At 40.8% G+C, this 22993-nt stretch overlaps 1 protein-coding gene across 1 annotated transcript; it reads right to left on the bottom strand.

The window, feature by feature from the left end:
* Positions 1-239: 239 nt before the first annotated feature.
* Positions 240-22767, bottom strand: ube2h (ubiquitin-conjugating enzyme E2H). The gene is made up of 7 exons (XM_079334877.1): positions 22457-22767; positions 8013-8089; positions 6950-7024; positions 6820-6859; positions 6024-6076; positions 4651-4779; positions 240-4489 (listed from the first exon to the last, which is right to left on the bottom strand). Exons 1-7 carry the CDS (start codon positions 22507-22509, stop codon positions 4365-4367), a joined length of 552 nt encoding a protein of 183 aa, XP_079191003.1. The 5' UTR covers positions 22510-22767; the 3' UTR covers positions 240-4364.
* Between the last annotated feature and the right edge of the window lie 226 nt (positions 22768-22993).

Here is a 22993-nt window from a genome sequence, read left to right as displayed (position 1 = left end):
CGGAGACCTGCACACATATCAGATGATAAAGAGCTGGTTGTAAGAAGGAGGCAAAAGTCACGTGTTAAAATAACATTTGGAACTTTTGAATGTTGAAAATAGATAAAATAAAACTCACATTATCCCAATTACTTCAATGGCACCTATGCTGCATTTAATAATGATCCTGTGTTTGCAGTAAAGTCCTGATCGAATGCTTAATGCAAGCAGATGAGAATCATCAGCCTTAGACAAAGACCATTTATACACATTGAATGTTTTATTAAAAAAGAAGTTATAACAGTTTTTTATACACAACTATTTATGAGGTTATAAGCCTATTATAGAGAGCATTTTGTCTTCTTTATGACAAGCATGCCCACTTCACAATGCAAAGAAAAAACAAGAGAAGGGCAGAGAGGGTGATAAAAATAAGACCAAGGATGGACTTTTCAAAAAAAAAAAAAATAAGCCTTTTGACTTTTTAACCCTCAAGTATCACACACTAGGTAACAAATACAGAATTTATATAAAAAACTGCCATTTTTCCATGCTGTGTGTGCCTGCTAAATCCCCTGATGGCAGCAGTAGGCCAGCACAGGGCACAAATCCACACAAGCACAAGACAGAATGGGAGAGGTGTGCACCAAGCCGGCCTCGACTCCACACCAGAAGCATGCAAGTGCACGAGCGGACACAGTCAACACACACTTGGGGGGGACGGGCCCTGGGTATCCTGTCTATGGATTAATGATAGACTGGTTTACTTAGTTAGCCAATGACCTTCATTCTTATTGTATCCAGAAGGGTGTAGGGGAGTGTGGGAGTATGGTTTTGGGGATATGGCTCAGGTCTGAAATTACCAAAAGGGTATTTTGAAGCCCCATAAATAACAAGGTTGTTTTCTTGAATCACTGTTTAAAACTGTGTTAGGGTCAGAGCAGGGGAGGGGAAAAGTAGCCAAAAAGGATATTAAAAAAAAATCACTACAAACATATTATCCATCTAAAATAATTTAGAATGTAAGTTTTAGTGGGAGGCATAATCCTTTATTTTAGTTCTTGAGTCAGTCAGTATTTCCCTTGGCAATAAATAAGTGTGTGGAGTTGCTGAAAAGATCAGCTGATTGGCATTAGATCCATTTATTGCCCATTAGACGCAAATAATGCAACAAAAAACAAACAAAAAACACCTAGGATTTTTTACCCAAACAGAAGAGTCTTGAGAGAAAAAAATATCACTAGTTCCCTGTTGCACCACAGCATCATAATGTCCTATTTGTATTACAATTCGTAACAAGGATATACTGTATGTTCAGCTTTCAGGTACAATACTGCACAAATGAAAAGTAAAAACTCCAATCTGAATTTCTTAAAACAAAATAACTCAAAGATCAAGACGTCAACAGGGTGATGAGCGAGCTGAACCATGACAGTGCTGCCTGATGACCAATATTAAAAACAAAAAAGAAGGAGTCTTTCATGAATAAATACACATTTACAGGCAGCTTCAGGAGGAAAACCTAGTCAACAGTGAAGGTGGGGATGTGTGTATAATGTGCAGGTTTGTTCTTTTCGGGTGGATGGTGCTCACAACCCCTCAGGGAAAACATTCACATAGCTGTATACTGCCTTAAACATGTTGGATAGCACAACAATGACCTCTGCGTCAGTTAAAATGGCTGCTGGAAGCTAACCACGAGCTAACATTCAAAACTAACCCTAGGCTGGATGAGAAAAATGATAATCCCTTAGCTTCAGATAAATACTGCAAATTAAAGACAAATGAAGGAAGCAGCTCTGCTCTGAAGAAGATGAAGATCATTTTTTGAAAATCTTTTGGAAAAGGCTGAACCCCACTTATGATTTCTGTACAGTTCGATCCGTCCGGCTCACTACAAGGTCAAACACCATCCCTGTTTGAAATCACTCACACTCATCTGTACAACTCTGAATCTGCATGACGAAGACGACAAGCAGGCATGTCTATGGAGTATCTTACATTTAACCACACAACAGACACTAACTAAAAAGTCAGATGAGCAATGAATGCTTTATCAGGTACCAAACTAGCTAACTATCTGTAATACAGCCATATAGCAAATGTTGTTTAGTGGAAGTCAACACCCAAAAAAGCTAACTATGACATGTCAAAAGCACAGTTTAACACATATCCCCATGATTTCCAGCCTTTCAGAACGTCCCAGGTGAAAATGTTCATTAAGAATGTGAGGTGCAACCAAACAGTTTCAAACCAGAGCCGTCTAACAATCCTGCATTAGCTCATTTAACCTAATGCTACTGAGCATCAGGTCATTCTTATCTGCAAAAGAGAAAATATGTTTGCCAAATTACAAATGTGAAGGATCAAATAGCAGGAAAAGGGGAGTTAACGTAGGTTGAGTGAATAAAATGTGCTTTTCTACTTTTGTTTGAAAAACATGGTTTCAGGGGAATTTCTTGAATGGGCACCTGTATTTTGTGATGAGGCACAGAAGAGGGAGTTGAAATCAGAGTTGATAAGGGGACCTCTTGGGTTTTATTTGGCCATGAATCTCCCACTCGGGACCCACAATCTGCCTACAAAACAACCTGTGGTTCATACTGCAATCTATGAAGTGAATACATTTAAAAGTTTTCTAGGTAGTTCCACTGCCACGTGAGCCGTGACAAGCAACACTCAGACGGTGTTTTGGGTTGAGTTTTTCACGAGGCGACAGAAAAGTGTCTTAGCACTGTACAAGGTAGATGCTGTACATAAAAAAAAATTCAAATGTGTTGACCTCACATCCGTTTAAAATATACAAAAAAATAAAAGTGAGAGAAAAAAAAACAACAGACAAATCAAACTGCGATTGCATTCTCTTGCAATGAACCATGTGGGGGTTCATACAGATGAATCAGATGTGAAATAACTCCACTCAACGAAAGTTGCTTTAGGCTTCATTGTCATACATTGGGTCCTATTTTTAATCCTCTTCACACAATTGAACTATATCTCAGCAGGCTTTTAGTTTGCTGGTGCTGCTGGGACACACATGACGGGTCAGACCAAAATAAAGGGCGTGCATTTAAGCAAACTCCAAGTAACAGAGTGTGGAATGTGAGGAGGACTGATACTTCATAAACCTGAATCTTTAATCCATCATTTTATTCTCATATCCAATCAATAACAATGAGACCATTTTTTTAGACACTTTGTACTAAAATCTAAGCTGACTTTGGTGCTGGTTTTCTTTAGTCACCACTTTAGGTGATAGTTACATTCCTTCTCTGAAGCAAGAATACTAATAGAAATGTGTTTTAAAATCAAAAACATCACAGGACGCACAAAGAGAATGTCTGTTGCTCAAGTGCATCCTGATACAAAACAAGAGCAACCTGCTTGAAATATAAAATCCATATATGGTCTGCTGATTAAAGGTGGGCTCCAGTTTATTTTCAGTTTCCATCATTCAACTCGAGTCGGACCAGAAGCTCCACAGAACAGGAGTTTGACAAATCAATACCCAAAGCAACCAACACATCTTATGTCATCACACCGACATTTGTCCTGGAATGAGACATGTGTTTCATCCATTTGTTTTACTCGTTCTGACTTTATAATTAAGCATGTATATGTTGCACTGCACAGCCGCACATGTAGATCAGGCAGCTGCAGCAGGTCGGAAAAAAAAGTAACAATAACGTAAGTAACATGTCTTTGTAGCATTTGAACTAAATTAGAAATAAAGGATTTTTTTTGACATGTCTCGATCAATATGATGAAAAAGATCTGCTCAGTCAACATTTGAGGTTGATTTCTGTGTTACTGTGTGCTATACAGCTTTTTGTTCTTTTTAATGCTTAATATGCTTATACAGACTTTTTATTGTGCGTTTTAAAAGATGTTGTCTTGACTAATAAGCTTCTATTGCTGAGCTGTTTGCTCTGGCAAGCAAGACTCGAGCAGCTCTGTTTGTTGTGGAGCATCTCACCGAATGTTGGTCAGAACCATTTAGCATGATGGAAAAAGAAAGAAAAATCAGAACTCAGGCCACGTGGGAAAACTGTAATGTATAAAGGGATTTTTGATTTTTTTTTCATGGGGAGATTTCCTGCGTAAGACTACATGACGCACCTTAAAACTGCGGCGATGAGCAGGAGAGAATGTGAGAGCATTCGCAACATCTGTGCAGGAACAGCTACAGAATGGGAGGGGTGTCAAACACACCAAAGACTAGATATCCATAAAAATCCTTGTTTAGTAGTAATAATAATAATAATAATAAAAAAATCAACTTGTTTAAATATGAATATTATAAGTCTGCTTTTCTCATGGTTAGGAAATCAAATATAGTCTCTGTGGGGGTTAAAGGGGGGCGGGATGGGGGAGCCCTCCTATCACTACAACTCCATGTCCTGGGCCTCGTCCTCTGAGAAATCCGACATGGAGCTTTCGGATGAAGAGTCGCCTGCCCCCTCTTCTTGCTCCTTCAGAGCCTCCTCTGTTGCATATTTCTGAATGTACTCTGAGGAGGGAAGGACAGAGTGGAAAGGGAGACAGAGAGCACAGTCAGATTAGAAGAGAGTAGCCAGAACTAAGACAAAATGACTGCTGTTAAATGGTGTTGGATGATAAATTTGAAAAATATTGGAAGAATCTACAGATGTATATGAATTAATTGTGAACCTTTGATTTTCTGCTTGTACTCCTCTGGTCGGTGAAGGTACATAGCAGCTGCATCTCCATTCAGGGGGTCAATAGGGTTTGGGTAAGCCAGCAGCTGCGGCAAGAACGACTCAAATATGTTGGTCAGATCTGTGAAAGAAGACGACAGATTAACACTTATCATCTCATCAGCATAAGTAAGGAAAGCATTTATTTCAAACTATATTCTGCCAATTAAACTTGCAAAAGGATCATAAGGTTCTTATATGGTAGTAACAAAACCGCAAATATAAATGGCCTCAAAGAGACACTAATCCCTTTAACTTGCTCTCTGCTTGCAGGCGTTCTGTCAGAGCTGAGGCCTAATCAAAAGCTGCAATGTTCCTCTCACCTCCTAGGTGTCATAATTGAGCCCATTCAAGGAGTAAACAACCTCACACTGAATACATGTTGTGGTCAAGTGTAATCATCTTCAGTTGATAGAATCAACAGCTTTTGTTCCTTCTTCTTCAAACACTGTTTGCATACAGTGTTCTGCTGATTGGACTATTGTCTCCATGTCTGTCCAGTCTTATCTCAATCGTATTTACTGTTTTTACATGCACACACACACACAATTTCAACACTCTCCTATGTGCACAAGCACAACTTAAATAATACACGGGAGACTGAGAAGAGAGAAAAAAAAAAAAAAGAAAAAAAAAAAAATTCAGAAAAGCTTCCGAGGTAAATTATTACCATGTATTATGTACCATGCATGTATTTCCCTCTTCCATCAAACACAATAGTTGGATGTGATTCCATATGAACTTTTTTGAACACCACTTAGGGTTTAGCGCTCTTAAAGATTCTCCTCTGAGTCCTACTGAGGGCATCATTTAAAACAAAAAGGCAGGGATGTTGAAAAAACCTGCTCAGGATATTACTGTAAAGTTATTTATATAGCTCAAGTTCAACAGCTATCTGCGCCCTGTGGAGAGGCTGTGATGAGAAATGAATGGGAGGAAATTGGAAGAAGGGCACAGAGACATGGAGTGCAGAGGGAGACGAGGACGGAGCTACTGGCTGAGAAACGGTACGTTTAAAACCGGCAACATGCATTTTGTGAAAGCGTGTGCCCATGTCTGTCATATCTGATAGTCAATCAGTCCTGTCGGAGGTGAACCTTTGTTGACCTTGCAGGGTGAGGGTATTACCTCATTAGTGTGAACTTCTCCCCTCAGGAAGAAGATTAAGGTTAATTGTGTTGAAACGCTAAATGTGTCCACACTTGCTAGTGAGGGGGGGCCAGCAGTCAACTTTATGTCTCCGTGTCAAGTTCATAATTACACAGGACCCCCACTGAGGAACTTAATATGGTCACATAAACACAGGAGGAGGGGGGGGGGACTTACCATAAAGGGCTGTCCATGTTTGGTTGATGACATCTAAGCACACGGTCCCTGACCTGGGAAACCGAGAAGAAGACAGAGTTAGAGGGGCGGTTAGCTTGCTCAATATGTCAGTAACCAAAGAGCCATACAGAAACAACTAACTGAATGGGAGATAGACAGATTTCTGTATGCATGTTTTGCCTCCTGTTTGTTGTTAATTAAATTAGTCAATAACCTTTAACTAAACTAAAGACTAACTATAACTTTCTAACCATAACAATTTCTCTGGTGATACATGTTTCAGCTTCTAAAAAAGGATAAATCAATGTTGTCATTCTTTGAGTTTCGACACTGCCCCATTTGGGGAGGAGGCACAGGTTCAGCCTGTCCATCAGGTCCGCCCAGAGGCCACCCTTCATGGACTATGTCCTTCACAGGATGGGGCCTCAGAGGAGCGAGTTAATGGGCTCAACTGAGTTCAAACATTCAAGTGATTCTCTGTTATTTGTGCCCAAGCAAGTGGCTCATATCAAAGTTACACATATACTTTTGAACACAAATGAATCCATTTTTACCATTTCAGAGGGAATTAATTAATTTTTTTCCAAAAAACATTTTTTTTTAACTGATGTTTTACAGAAGGAGAGGCCACCGGTTACAACAAGCAATTCTCTTAAGATAAGCTGAGAATTCATGAGAACACACAAAACCGTCAACAAAGTGTTAGACCTGAAGTATTCAAAAATCACTGGCAGTCCAGTACTGGCATAACAAACCCATTGATCACATTTAAATACAAGACTGACATCCAACTTACGCCTCGTCAATGTTGGGATGAAAAATCTTGTTCATGAATCCTGAAAAGGCAAGATAGAAAGAGAGTTTAAAAAAAAAAAAAAAAAGACATTTCCAACAAATATGAACTGATACGACAGAACAGAGCCTACCTATTGAAGGTGATTTGAAAGGGTATTTGTCGGGAAGATCTACTCGCACCTTCCACACGCCTCCCTCATACGGTGCTGCAGACAGAAGGAGAACAAAAAGAAGCATTGAGTAAAACATTTTCATCACTTTCCGTCCTTCATGAGACACTGTCGGGTTACATCAATCTTCTGACGTCCCGCCTCATCTGCACAGAAACTGGTCTATTGAGGAAAAGAGAGACACTATTTCCCTTCGCTGTTTTCTTCTATTTTATGCAGTAATGGGTGAATTCCTTGCTTCACTTCATATAATGCACTGACATCAAAGAGGAAGAGAGTCTTATACGCGCTTTTTCTTACTCGACACCACATAGATGACTGAAAACAGGCTCGTTTTGAGGATGAATGGTGGCGAGCACGCGTGCACACAGGCACATGAAGGGAGGCAACAATCTCATTTCATTTGGCAATGTTACAAGGCATCATAAATGGGGTCAACCACCCACTTCCTCTCTTTACTGATGCCTAAGTGGCGGTGATTTTAGTGTGACAGATGTTGCAGGCAGACGCAGTATTTCCTGCTGATGAGGCCACACTCCAAATTCTCCTCAAGTCCGGATCCTTGAGTTTAACACTGTGCCTTCGAGCATGGTTAAATCCTTTTTACATTTCTGGCCTGCTGTGAGGAACTTCTTTATGTTGCAAACAGGCAGAATGACAGATTCCTGTGCTGGATGCCCTTTGGGGAATATTATTGTGCCACTTCATGGTCTGTTAGGAGTAAATTCCCGTCAAAAACTTGACAGATTATCTGGGTTTTTTTTTTTTTTTTAAAGCAATGTGGTTCAGGGTTTTATAACATCTCATGAAATGTTAAACCCTTAGTCAGAGAAGGGGGATTAATAGGAGTTAGAAACATTTATATAATATATCTGGGAGCCTGCAAGGAGAAAAAAAAACCAATTTTGATTTCAGCTTTTCATTTCTGGAACACATTAAGGAAGCGTCAGCATCAAGTACAGAGATTTGTTTTGAATTAAACCTTTGTTATTAAATCAGAAAAGAGGAAAAAAAAGGCACTTACTTCCCTGTGGTCCGAAAAACTTAACTACAAATTCATTGAGTCCACTGAGGATGGTGACTTCGTGCTTACTCTCAATGCTGAAAAGGTTGTTAAGGACAATATCTTCACGAAACTGAACATAGAAACAACCTGAGGGACCACAACTATGAGAAATTCTAGAATAATAGTCAGTGTCACGAATAATTTGGACTCTCCTAAGTGGTACTTTATATCAATTTGTTTCGACGGTTACACGCGATCACATGCTCTGAAGCAAAGAATACAGACACAGGCAGAGTCTGACCTTTCTCCTCTCTCCTACCTCAAATGATTCTCTCACATCGTACAGCGTTATGGAAATGAAAGAGAGAAATGATAGCTTCTGACAGAGACTGAAAACAAATCAATGCAGGGAGATTACGCTGTGATTCTGGTCGGACCACGAGTCCTGGAGAATCATTTTCCATGACAATCGATTTGCGTCATGCCAATTTGTCATTCTGTTCGTTGGATGAGTATTCCCTGACTGAATGTGCAGTGTGTGGCCCACACGTTTTAAAAAAACATGCACACTCACACCAGCTGGTAGATCATATCAGCCATGCTACAGGCCTCCTTCCACCGGTCACTCTCTGATAATCCTCTTGGATATGAGACACAAGTCCACACGAGGAGAAGCAGCAGAGAAGGCTCTCCGGTTACAAAGCCTGAGATTCAAGGTTACTTTATGATCTATACGTTAATGTAGATGAGGCATTCTTATTTCAGGTGACATTACGTAAGATTCATCAGTGGTTCCATTCTTTAAAATAATCAAAATCAAACCAATCAGAGACAAGCACTCAGATATGACACTCCAACAAGTTGAAACTACTTATCTGTCACACAGTGAATAAAGTCATACTTGTAGGAAATGCTTTTTTTTCTGTTGTTTTTTTTGTTGAGATGTTTTGACTTCAGTGTGAGGCCTGAATGATAACACCAGACTTGGTCTCTGTGTAGGTCCTCAGTCATCCCAGTCCTGGTAAATTTGGAAGCCTGAATCAAAGTCAACTGGACTGGTTGAAGACGAGTCACCTCTCCTCCGAAAGGTTTCTTCAGTTTCTAACATCTGGTGGACGGAGCCGGACCAGATCTTCAGGATCTTCCACCAGTCCAGTTTCCTTGGGGACCAAGCTTCAAATTGAGCAGACTTGGTCATGACATACTCTTGTATGTCATGTCGTGTGGAACTTGTGATTATGATCCTGCTCTGTTAGATACATACAGAGCAGGATAAAAGGGAGGCAACTCCAAACCTACTGACAGGCCAATTTACATTTATTACACACATCATCTTATTATGGGCAGTGGAGGAAATCATCCTCCACTATTTTCCATTGGAACTCCCGTCACAGACATAATTACTTAATAACACACCAAGAAGCTTATTGCTCGTCAGTGTTTCATATTCCAAATTCAACATTAGGGTAATGTGCTGGGACCGTAAACTTGCTACGATCAGTTCAGAGCTAACACAACACATCACAGATAAATTTATCATAGATAAATCATTTCCCTTTCATGCGAGCAGGGGGAAGCAATGCTGCAAATAAAAAATGAAGCCGAGAACGACATGGGGAGAAACTGAAGATGGACAAGAAAATGAACCCAAAAGAAGAGACTGACAGAACACGTTGGAGACCGAGGGTACAAGAGATGGGATAAAAATCTGTTTTCCATGACACACAGTAGCAGCTGGCTTGTCAATCCTGACTGAGTGTGTATCCCATTAGCAGAGTGACCCCCAAAGGGTTAAATCAAAGGGTTATTTTAAGCACTGGTTGAGTCTGCAAAGAGCTGAATGAGTTGCTGGCTCCGGCAGGGAAATGTGTCATTGTCAGACATAAGAGGAACCTCTCTGTTCTCTCTCGTGTCGGAGTCAAGGAGTCATTCTGAGGCTGCTCGATGCAAAGTCTGAGGCAGAGTGAGTAACCACCAACACCAGGAGGACAATGCTTGTTCTTTAAAGCATGCTAGCAAAACAACAAGAAGTCTGCAGCTTGCAAAGATGTGCCCTTCATGTAAGGACATCTATGCATGTAAGCTGCTGCTGTGTGAGGAAATGTGTCTGTCCACACGTGAGTGGGATGCAGTGCAGAGGAGGGGGGATGGTATGAGCCGTGTGTTATGTTATAGAACACAGCAGCGAGGCAGGGTGGGAGATAAGCTATTAATGGGGTTGAATCAACACAGATTATGCTGCAGGCTAATTGACATTGTCTATATCAACGGTGCAAGCGAGAGAACAAGTGCCTGTACAAAAAACCCATAGCCTTTGAAGCAAACACTTAGGGGTGCAGGTCTACATGAGGTCTGCATGGGTTAACTTTACAAAGCAGCTATATCAAATGTAAGAACACTAACAATAATAATTTATTATAATATTCTATCAACGTTTTTTGAATACTGCAAAATTCCCAACCAATGGAAGGTCAAGACCCTTTACAAAAAGATCAGGTGTAAAGCTGTACTCTGTCATATTATTTACAGTCCTCTTTGCTACAGCCGTTCACAAAACAATGATTCACTTTTAAAGCACTAGCCATTTTCCATGTCACCTTTCAAACAATACTCTTATCCACCAGCAGACCCAAAGCTCCAAGCTTTTATTCCTTCCTAGAAGTAAATAACTGCAGACACCGTCAGCATCGGCTTCCTTCCCTTCTGAGGGAGTTTGGCAGGTCTGTTAAAACAAGAGGCTCAGAAAAGCTTGTAAATTCCAAACTGTCTGATGGAGTGGACTATATATTAAGAGTAGGATTGAGAAACGGTCACTCTGCCAGGCAAACAGAGAAGATACATTGATGGTCACAAAACTGGATAGATAGGAGATACAGGCTAGAGGCTATACTTTATATATTATGTGCTGATGCGTTTTATGCATCCTTTTTTTAAGCACAGAAGACTTGACATATTTCTAATGCAAACTGGTTTCACCTTAATCGCTTACAAGAGAGCATGAAAGAAACCAAGAGTGTGGCTTTGTGCACATGAACACTTTAAATAATCCAATCAGCTGAAGCAGACTTTATGTTTAGTGCCTTGACAAACAAATGACCTTTTAGAACCAGTATTCTGCCTGAGGTTATATACGTGTTCCATATACCCAACATAACGTCTATCTGTCCATCCTCCAGCTTGGATTAGTATAGATAAATCATAATCTGTGGTTCGTGCCAGGTCAATATCCTTTAACACACTTCTGATACACAGAGCCCAATCACCTCAGAGGGATAAATAAATCAAACTTCCTGGTTGCCGGCTTTTCAGGCAACCCTAAAAGTCTTCAAAAACCCAACACATGATCTCCTGTATTAACATCAATTAGCATCAGGACTTTGCTTTTATAGTGACAGAAAGGCGAGAAAACACGGAGTAGGAAAGGTATTAAACTCCATGTTGTTGTTCCATGTTCTCAAGGTATTCCAAGCAAAAAACATATAGGCTCTCCTGGTTTTTGAATTTATAAAAGGACTTTAAGTGCAAAAATATGTGAAAAATAGCATTTACAGTTGTGGTCTAGACATGTCTTGTTTTCCTTCTGGTCCACTCAGGCCACAATCCCCGTCTGACCCTGGATCGAAATAACCCATCCTGAGACCAACTTCTTTCTAAGAGTGGAAAACCAACATGACAGAGAATCGTTCACAGCTTTCTGTCAAATGATGCCATAACATACATTTTGAAAGACTGTCCTCTTTAGAGATTGAAGTTGTATGAATGCTATGAAGGATGTGTTGGTTAGTCCAAAAAAAATAAGTTCTTTGTCTCTTCTTTATTGGAGGAGACAAAGAGAAGGAGAAGACAATACTCTCCTTTCCTCAAGCACACTGATGTGATTAATCTAATACTCCAGTGTCAATATAAACTAAACACTTCTTTCAAATCAAACTTATAAAGAAAACTATGAGTGCAGGTCATCTCAGAGTGTTAACTTATCCCCATACAATACTCTCATTGACTGCTGACAAGTTCAGCTTCAAGTAATCTTTTTAAAAGGAAGAGTTCAGAGCTCCTGGGCAGGCTAGTCTGAAACAACAGGAAAAACAGCAAATCAAATCAGCTCCAGACATGATGAGAGTGCAGGGAAACTGAGTAACAGAATGGACACCATGTTCAATTTCCAGTTAATAATGGCACTGAGCGGTGAAGAAGACCATCAAAGACAGCACATTAGAATGGGTGCTTGGGTTCGAGACTGGGGAAAACAAAGCTAAGGTTTCTGCCTGAAGGACACTAATGGTCCATAACATTCAATACCTATTGGGTAAGAGAAACATAAAAAGACAGGGTAGAATAAGGTCAGCCAACACAGCAGAGTGCAGAAACAGTGAAGTGCATGATGACATGATAGATGGAGTTGTCGAAGAAGAAAGTGAAATAAGAAACATGGAAAGGGTGATGCCAGAGGACAGGCAAAGAGAGTGATGCAGAGATAATGAGAGAAAAGAGTTCAGCCTGCTGAATGCTGATCTGGCCTGGCAGGCAGATCTGTGTGAATGACATCACTGCCGTGGACTGCAGGCCGATGATGATGATTTCGCCTGTGTGTATACAGACCTGAAAACAAACAGAACCCATGTCTGGAATAACTAGAAAAAAAGAGTACATCCAGATTCCCATGAGATGCACAAGTCCATATTGGGCTTCTATTTGAAATGGGGAAAGTAGTTGTTTGAAGAGCCATAACAAACATCCTGGAGCAGCATAGTGGGTATAAACTGTCATCTGTATAACATGTCAATGCTATCTTTAATACGGAAAGAAATATGTGAACAAAACTGAATTTAACAAAAAAAAAAAAGAGCATGAGGCTAAGTCGTGCACCTTGTGGAACACCTCATTTGATTAGTTCTGAATAAGAACAAAGGTGTTTATGTAAAGGTTTACTTTAAAGGCAGGGTGGGTCATTTTGAAAAACTAGCATGATTTTGAAAGTAACATTCCCTCCTTGCGCAGTCTTCACCCAACCCCCTCCACGCTCCCTCAAAAGTCACGCCCCTCACTTACTGTACACGCACTAGCGCCCTTGGTCCAGAAGCAGATTTGAGCTCATGCTTTGAGTGTGAGCTTGTGCATGCTAAGAGTAGAGAATGAGCAGGGAGACAGGGAGGTGTGGGCATCATAAAACTTGTACCGAATGCAGACATTGGTTGAAGTTTTTTCAAGTTTACAACTGCTACAGATGATGGGTTTTCTTTTTCAGAGCCCATAAATCATGAATGTCTGTCACAGCCTAAAGATAATCTCATGCTAAATGACCAACCTGCCTTTATGGATTAAGAAATGTTTCCTGTCCAGTCCTGCACCCCCATCACCAGATGACCTTTCCACACAAGCGAGATCATGGCCTGGCTGAAACAAATGTAAAAAGGAATGTTCCTGCAACGCTGTTGGCTGCTTGTTTGCCAAAACATATTTCTCAAAAAGATGAGCAAGTCTGCAACCTCTTTCGTTTTTCTTCCTCACACAGATCGCAGCAACAAAGTACAATCAAAGGCCTTGCAGATGAAAGGCAGGAAGTATAGCAGCTGTCCTCAGGATGTAAAGTATAGGCTACCATAACAAATGTACAACTCGATTAGTTCCAACAGTGAGGAACAATCACAAAAGTGACATCAAGTTTATACAAAGAAGAGAAAAATATACAAATTTACTCCACCTCTCTCTCTCTCTGAAAACACAAGTCTCAATCTGTAAAAGCGTGTAGTTTAGAGCTACTGAACTCCTAGCTTGTGTGTAAATGTGCCTGTGTTTGTGCATTGAACTTTCTATGTATAAGCGCACTGCACTAAGCCAAGCAGGATTATTACTGTGTGACCTCCACTAAACTCAGCAGTCTGAGAACAGATGCAGCTAGTGTAGCACAGCAACCATCCTGCCACAGCAGGCAGAGCGAGTGATAGGCAGTGTTACTGCGAGAGTGTGATTTAATCAGCTCAACACCAAACAAACACTGCTCTCCTCTGCAGTCGCCACCAGCCAACCTCACTGACCCACTCCTCTCCTCCCTCTCTGATGCCACTGCTGTTTGCTTTCTCTCCTTGCTCATTATATCAAACTCTCTCTTTTCAATCTTAATGCAGATTTAGTCTCACTGAACCAATTCAACCACCAGAAACCCCCTCAGCTCGTTGACTTGGGAGAGAGATAATCCTGTGAATACGGAGAGCTATGAGAGCAGGGAATAGATAATGAACCGCACAGGCTAAATTTAACAAGAGCTTATTCATCCAGATTACAGAGGGCTTAGTACAACTTTTTCTTTTACAATACTGATATGACAATACATATCTTTTCAAACAAATCTAATCTTTAAGACATTTAGATCTACTGGTCTATTAATGATCAATTATGCAACTGTTCTTTTGAACAAAGAAAAGTGAGAAAATGAACTTTAGATTCCGTTTTTTAAAAAGTGAATCAGATGAACTCAAGACAAGTTATTAAATATGTTACACAGAGACAGCTACAGTTGCCAAAACGAAGATGAGTATTGTTAAAAAAATAAAATAAAATAAAATTAAAATAAAAAAAATCAGAAAAAGGAACCTGAAAACTTATCTATACAACATTTGAAAGGATGAATGAGTGGGTACACTTGAAGAATAGCCAGCCTGACTGAACTCCAAGGTCACAGATGGTTGGTTTCTTCGAGTTTTTGCACACGCATGAGGATCAATGGTAGTTGCTCTAGTCGTAACAGCAGAGACTGGAAATGTTTGTTTGTTTGACTGATGAGGGAACTGTTCTTCCCTCCCCAGGTCGGAACACACAAGCTAATGCTAAACACAGGCAGTTATCGAAGGTTTTTTTTTTAAAAAAGCCCTGAAACAAACCCGGGTCCTTTGGATGATCCCTGTGCATAACCTGCTTCTCAGCTCTTCTGGCTCTGCTGAAGAGAGGTGTACTGGTATGATAGTAAGAGGCCTGTGGTCATGCCAGCTGCTCTCACTTCCCCTTTTTCCCGCCCATTTCCCATAAGGGAAACAAAAGAACTCTCCACCAGCTGTATAGAGAGACCAAAGGTCTTCATAACCTGTACGTAAACATACAATGACAACAGATTAAGCATTTGTATGTGATAATGCAAATCTGCATCTTGTTCAGAGAGTGCATTACAAGTAATCAGGTTAAAGGGTACATGTACCAAACCACACCAAAACTGTACAGATCACATTTAAAACGGCTATAAACTCAGAGGTCTGCACAGTTTCCTCAAACGAAGACAGGGATCAGGAAGCTTAGGTGCATGGCACTTTCTTTAGGTCAAAACTTTGAAAGCATGATACAGGACACATTAACTTGCTTCAACCTCCCCTTATCACTAAAAATGCACCATAAGTTCCACCGCTCTGACAGGAAATTGCTTACATGTGTGACAAAGTCTAACTCTGAACAAAAAAAGCCTTCTTATTCTCACATTTGGTCTTTACTCAGCCAAAAACTGCTGCTCCTGAAATTACCTTAGAAAATAATCTAAAAGGATTTTAGTCATACGGTCAAAAACATACGGTTACATTCTTACAGCCACAGCCATGACAACAAAGAAATCCCATGTTTGTATCGCAGTAGATAGGCCCGTCTTATCTGATGCCTTTCCACACATTCATTCAAGTTAAAATGAGAAAAACAGTGCAACTCAGTGAATGCAAGTTTGAGGTTTACAGCCTGTACTTTGGACAGGTCACAGAATTGATTGTGTGTCAGAAAAACAACAGAAATTCTCCTCCTTCACTGCTCTGAAATGAATTCAAAATATGAACAACTCTCCATCTGCTGGGCTTTTATTGAGACACCAAGCTCTTTTGAGTTCTTAAAGTGTTGAATGTGGTGGAGGACTCGGTGCCAGCGTGCAGCCTGCCTTCACTTTTATTTTACATATCAATGGACAAACGGCCCCAAACGCCAGACCCACTGAAACACACACGCAACCTGTTCAGGGCAGCAGTCAGTGGATGATGGAGTAAAGGAAATCTATCAGCAAACTTTAGGTCTGTGAAATGTAAGGTCAGAACACCTTTAACATGGAAAGGGACAAATGACTATATGTCCAAAGTGTTACCATAGCAGCAGCAGCAGCTTACCAGTAACAAAAAAAATAGATTTTAAAGCTTTGTGATTCAGTAACAGGTAGTCTGATATGTTAAATCTTGTTCACATGTATCAAATCAGGGATTCTATTAATTCTCAGCTCATCTCGATCTGCACGACACTTAAGAGCTAGAAGAGCAGCTATGATGCTTAAACACTGGATTCAATGTTTGAAACCACCATAGTTGACTTTCCCCCCCAAAACATCCAAATTTGTTTTTTGCCATCTACAATTTCTATTTCATTTAAAAAAAAAAAAATCTACCTTGAAAACAACATTTAAATGAAAAAAAGCCAGCTCAATGTTTATCTCAAGACGTAACAATCAAGCTGAGGTGCAGATTTGGATTCTCGGTTCAGCATGTTAGCTGATGGCTACCTCCGTGTGAGAGCTGGTGCAGCACAGTACTGCACAGGCTAAGTTCTTTGTCTTCTCTGGTGAGAGATGAGAGCCCACCCACTGCAATCAAACGTGAATCCCTCAGCTGCTCCTCCTCTCAGCCCTTCACTAAATCAACAGTCTATTTACAGCAATAGTACAGACTGCGCGTGTGTGTGCGTGCGTGCGTGCGTGGTGCTTGCATGTACACACAAACAAAATGATTATTAATGATCACCAAACTGAGCCTGGGCAAGAGCAACAATGGCCTGAATAGTAGGCAACCATTTAATGAGCTGATCTAGTGACAGACAAGAAGAGATTTCCGTCTCTTTTAATGACGAAAAGAAAAAACCCTTGAATTTTAACACAGCCATGTTGAGTAAACTAACTAAAGCAAACCTTTCTTCAGCTTTAAGGGACACACAGCTCATGTTATCAACATGATGCAGAACAGACACAGACGCAGATTACCAGATAATCTTAAATACAGGGTGTGGATACTAGTGTGGGTTGCACTTTTGGATAAGGCTATTTTTCTTCATTTGAACCAAAACAAAGATATTTTTATGACATATGCCTACATATGTGACACTGCAATTTGTTAAAGCTGATGTATAATATTTTAAATTAATGACATTCCTAAAATAATTTGTTTCTGTCTAACTGCTCCATCAAAAAACCCCACTCACCCTCAGTCATGTGTGTCGGTGCTTCATCTTACACAAATCTGTTGTCTGATACAAACGTTCAGTCCAAGCGTGTGTCATGCATTTTTACTAGCCTCTGGTCGTTTCTCGATTTTGCACATATAAAGCAACAGTGCACAAAAGTGACAGAGGCTGACTCGACTTCGCAGAGCCGGAGAAAAAAAAAAATCATGCAAGACAAAGGGAGGAACTTCAGTCCATCTGTTTTTCTAGGGGGACTCAGCCATGCGTGCGGGAGGCTCCCATGTTTGCACTGTGGGATTAACAGTGAGGGCTTCACATCAACTACTGTTAGAGAAGCCTTGCTCTTGGACCCCCCAAAACCATACTGTCAATCAAGTTGCCCCCCCTCAAACTAGAAGCGAGTCCTCCACTATACTGTATAACAATGTTCACTATTGAGGGATTAAAAAGAAGGAATAAAAGAAAGAGCTGGGTTAACGCTGAATGATGGAGCAGATTTTCCACAATACCTGCATGGAAGCAGACAAAAGCCGGAGTTACACTCAGGAGGAGAGGCAGATAGAGAGGAGCGAGAGAAAGCTTTCAGACTTGTAGAAGAAAAATGTGTTTATCCTGCAATTACATTCTTTCATGGATTTAGCCACACACAACCCTGGAACCTCAACATGTAAATCTTAAGAAAAACACTGTCTTTGACTGCACACAAAGTCCAACCATCCAATCATCCGAGCCCTTGAAGACACTGAAAATATCTCAGTTCAGCTCTCTTAATTCCATACCTTCACATATTGAATAGGTAGCGTAGGTGGGCCCTGCGTACGTTGTCTTTGAGCTTCTTCCTACGGAGCAAATATTAACCTTGAGTCACAATAAACATAGATCACAAAGGGACAACTGGGCTATTTACTAAAAGGACAATGCCAACTTAAACAAGGCTTTAAGTAGAAGGAAAAACATAGCTGCGGCTTACTCTCATCAGCAAACATTACAAGTCCCATCCAAACTAAATATACAGTCAAATGCAACATCTGTTTTGTAATTTTGTCAGCTGTGTGATTTCTTCTCTTAAATGTCCACTTTTTTTTTTTTGTTAAATCAGACTGATGCAAAATAGTATTGTGGCTTTCCTGTAACCATTTTAGCATCTTTCTTTGTGTCTACAACTGTAAATGTATTCCTATTGCACATAATGACAAAGCATGTTGTTTGTTCACGAGACTTAGTCATCAGACCAGAGCTTTCCCGTCATGGGTTTCATCGTGCTTCCATTCATTCAATCACTCCCTCAGTCAGGAACAGGCAGAAAACTGCTGGCTCCTTCCCCACAGTCAACTGCGTGGTGCTGGTTCAGTCCGTCGCGATAATAGCGCTCGGTGCAGATTAGCTGCCTGTGACTGTGTGACATGCTCTGACACAGCAGCGGGAGCTGGAGGTCACAGGGGCTTCTGTAAACGGAAAATCACAAAGGCCTCGGCTTCTGATGCTGTCCGGATGTCATGTTACGAGTGTGCAATGAGGCAGAAACATTAAGCAGGGAGCTGATAAAGCTCAGGTTTTATATACCGTTTGGCAAGGATGGTGTGATGTAGTGACCGAGGATATTCAAATGAACATTTTAAAAAAGAGGGTGTAGGTGGACACAGCCCCCTGCTCCTAATGTGGACAAGTGAATAAATCAGGATTACTGAAGGCCAAGACCTGCCTCAGCAGTCACATCAGGAAAACTAAAAGGATCCTTGAAGCATATATGGAAATGAAAACTCCCCTTGAAAGGTGAAAAATGAAGCACATGGATCTGATTTTGTGCAAAAACCACAGAAGACAACATTCACTGGCACTAACTCAAGGTATCATGACGGACGCAGGGACCGATGAAGCGTGCAACACCTCCTCCAACAACTCCCAGCAATCTTGAATCGAATTCTTTGGAGACCACGCTTCACAGAACTGCTATCCAATCACTCGCAGACCTTCCAGGTACAACTGTTAATGTTGAACGGTACAGCTGAGATACAGGTCTGTTTACATTAAAATGCCAGAACACGGGCTATGATTTAATAAACAAACAAACAAACACCTCCAGTCTTCCGGCTAGCGCTATCACACAAAATAAACACTTTGTGCAGACAAAGCATTGACTAAACAAGTTTCAAAAACATGACAAAGGAAAGCCTTCCATTGTGATTGAAAGTCACTCCTTGCCTTTATGTTGATGCAGGCCATTTATATTTCAACTTATTCCATTACGTTTAAATCGCAAAGATAGGCAGCATCATGCATTACCTGAAGCTATGTACCACTTTTGTTAGGACAGACAAATATAACGTTAAAAAGCATGTCCCACTTTCTTGAGCTAATCCGTGACTGACTATAAACTGTGTTATAGATTATTCTCCAAACTGCCTCTCTCTTCTGCCCCATTCTCTGTATTGACATCCATAGGCCAGACACCACAAGAGCTTGTGTTGGCATTCAAAATAGGCTTAGTCCTTTGTAATCTACCTTTGCTCAAATTCCAGCAGCTTACTGCTTGAAAGCATTTGTAAAGCGAGTAGACCAATACATGCAAATAATAGCACAACTCCCGACACCGAGTGTGCAGTCAACCCCACACAGCAGGCTGAATGTAAAGCTCTTTGAAACGACACACTCTTGGACTCTAGTTCAAGAACAGCATGTTCCAAGATGGAAGCAACGTGTCAGAGAGAAGGACGGAAATGCCAGTGGCCAAAAGTCATGCAGATCATCAGAAAACTAAATCATAGTTAAGGTGTTGAGTTTGGCAACAAGTGGATATTAAAGAAATGATTTCTTGCCATTAAAAGGTATACATTTGCAACAGCAAGAATAAATAGAGTAGAGGATATAGAGGAAATATATTATGCAGTGTCAGTGTAACCGAAACCTAATGCCTTCTCTGTGACTGTATTTCATTAAACAGAACATAGAGCTCAAGACTACTGGCACGCAAACTCAAAGCATATACATTTGTGCTAAAAGCAGGCAGCCATCCACTGGCCTGGCTTAGGACAAAGCTTAAACCCAGTGATACTACATGCTGCGGAGGTCATTCTGACACTCATTTTCATGAATTCCCTAATGGCCTCCGCTCCAGATTCGGAGCTCTCCAGTGGCTGTGGCAAATTAATGCGTGAAGGCTCTCAGTGTCAGCCCATAAGAAAGAGGCAGCTCCTGTCTAAAAGGCGGTGTGAGTTTCAGGTTTGGGTTTCACCAGGGGGAGACACAAGTATAGGGAGCACAGAGAGAAGGTTGTTGAGGCTAGTTTAGCTCCGGGTATACAAACAGAAGGAAGGAACAGTTTTCCAAACCAGTAACATTGAACCCTCCTCTTTAGCCCAACAAGACAGCCTAGTCAGCATTAAACCACGTGCTATATAAGGATCTTAGCTCTATAGACATACAAAGAAAATATGCCCAACACTTGCTGACCACTGCTAACTCTTAGTATCGTAAAACACACACAGGTCATTGTAGGGAACAGAGCAGGTGGCACACAGCAAACCTGCTCTTTCCTGTCAGTCAAGTAGAGGGGGTGTACTGCTTCAGCCATGTGTTCCCTGAAACTCTTAAAACAGCTTCTATCTACTTGATGGCAGCCACTGCCTACACATAAGCAGAATCGAATTGGGTGGGGGTGGGGCGGTAAACTTGCTCAAACAAGCACCTAACAGAATGCCCCAGGCAGCAGGGCAAAATAACAAGAGAAAAGTAGATAACTGCTGCCTCCTTGTTGATAGTGCTTTAACATATTGCAGTGTCACATATATGGGCTCCTGACATTTCAACTGTAATGTGACATTTGAGGCAGGAGGTATTATAATTGCAGGATATGTACTCCATATATATATATATATCAAACTACTAAGAGGTTCAAACTTTCTCAATTAACTTTTTGTTGACCCAGTTGGGACAACCTTCCTTCTTTTGGCTTCGTTTGGACCAGCCCAGTTCTAACCCCATATTTGACTAAGCCGAGCTGCCATCCCATCAGCTGTTCTAAGTCCCTCCCTCCTGTGGTTTCCGGCTAGTAACCGGCTACCCAATCATTAAGCTGGTTTCCACAGTGCTGGGACAAAAACAAAAACTACTTGTTCTTCTAGAACATTTTGTGTACTAGAAATATGCCGTCATTGTTGTCCATTTAAGAGACCCCCCCCCCCCCCCCCCCCCCCCCCATGTCAGCCCTAAGTTATGTTGAACAAATGAACCAGCAGCTCAAAGGGAGGTAAACTTTATGAAAGAGTTAAAAAAAAAAAAAAAAAAAACAGATACTAGATAAAAGTTCAAGCTAAAAGTTCTCCACAGTTAAAACGACAGCAGGCTCATGACACCTGCTGTAACACTCAATAAACACCTGCAATGTTCACTTCCAATTCCACAAATTGACAAAAACACAATTACTAAAATGACACAAGCTCGGCTTCCTTATATGTGCCTGCAGACTCTGAAGTACAGTGAGACTCACAGATCAGGTGGCCATTTTGATGTGAAATTAACAAGCAAGACTAGCCAGCCAGCTCAGTCAGCAGCATTACAGGTTAACATTTAAGATGCAATAACAACAATAAAAGAAACACATCGTGTGGAAATGAAGCACAACTAAACAAGTCCGAGAAGTGCTGTATGTGATGCAACGACGCCAACATTTTAACGAGAAGAACAAAGACAGCAGTTGACGTTAGCCTTACGTTATGTAAACAAGCTCCTGTGTCAACGTGTAAAAGGGCCAGTTTGACTTCACTCCCTTGTCAACAACAGGCAGGACAAAAAAGAACAAAAGGAAAAAACAAATTGCTAAAAAAGGTGTTCATTTTGTCTACTGCTGCCAGGTATATTTGGTGGTGCAACAAGATGAAAGACCTTCCTGGAAATACAGAAAAACCGTCAACGCACTTCGGCCGTTACATTAGTTTTTAAATGAACACAGCTAACGATGGTTACACAAATACACAGATGGAAAAATGTTTCAAAGAAAAGGACATTAGATGAATCTGATTAGCTAATACAGCTGCCCCGATAAGCGACTGGAGGTTCGCAGGACAGAAATAGCTAACACTTGGCTTTGCTAGCAAAATGTTGTTTACACAAAAAAACACATCAGTCAATCACAATGAGAGCTATTTCTGCTTTGTGCTAACAAGACAAACAAGAAGCAACAATATATAGTGTAGGCTCATATTACACAGCCACATGAATTATGACATAGCTGGCTAGACAGCGATAGAGAGACTGTTGTTTACGTTCAGAAAGGATACAGTTTCACCACATCGGTATCCATTCGCCTTTTACCCGGACTTGGAGACGACATTTTTTGCTATTTCCACCGCAGAACACCACCTGGTAAAACTGAAAGCTAGCCCCCCCGAAACGCTAGACAGTCTAGCAAACTATATTATCCGAAAGTTAACATTTGCTCGCAGAAAATGTTTCCAGCAAAAACGTCCTCACAGTTCAATGTCTCCCTGTCCTAATGAGTAGCTGAGCTAGCGTTAGACCTCTCTGCTGTTCACTGCCTCTCAGCGTTCATGGTTCTGACAAGCTAGGATCACTCCGCGGACGACGTCATATATGAGCGACCAAACGTCACAATAAATGGCAATTTGTAGTTTTACCTACACTCGCACGTTTAAGTGCCAAATTGAATCCACTTACAAATTATTTTAGTTTAGAGATTTAGAATGTGTAGAATATTAAAACATATGTTATTTTACAATTCTACCAGGTTGGGTAATTCAGGTTTCTGACATAGCCTTTGCTTTTCTTCCATGTTCTCCAGAACTGACACCCAAAGC

This window comes from Symphodus melops, assembly GCF_947650265.1.
Source record: "Symphodus melops genome assembly, chromosome: 22".
Lineage (NCBI taxonomy): Eukaryota > Metazoa > Chordata > Actinopteri > Labriformes > Labridae > Symphodus > Symphodus melops.
The sequence above is the reverse complement of the archived record's forward strand: the minus strand, read 5'-3'. Positions and strand labels throughout refer to the sequence as shown.

Coding starts and splice junctions, on each gene's coding strand:
- ube2h (XM_079334877.1), bottom strand. CDS start 22,509: ATGTCGTCTCCAAGTCCGGGTAAAAGGCGAATGGATACCGATGTGGTG. Junction 8,090..22,456: donor GATACCGATGTGGTGAAACT/GTATCCTTTCTG, acceptor CAACCTTTTCAG/CATTGAGAGTAAGCACGAAG. Junction 6,860..6,949: donor TTTCAAATCACCTTCAATAG/GTAGGCTCTGTT, acceptor TTGCCTTTTCAG/GATTCATGAACAAGATTTTT.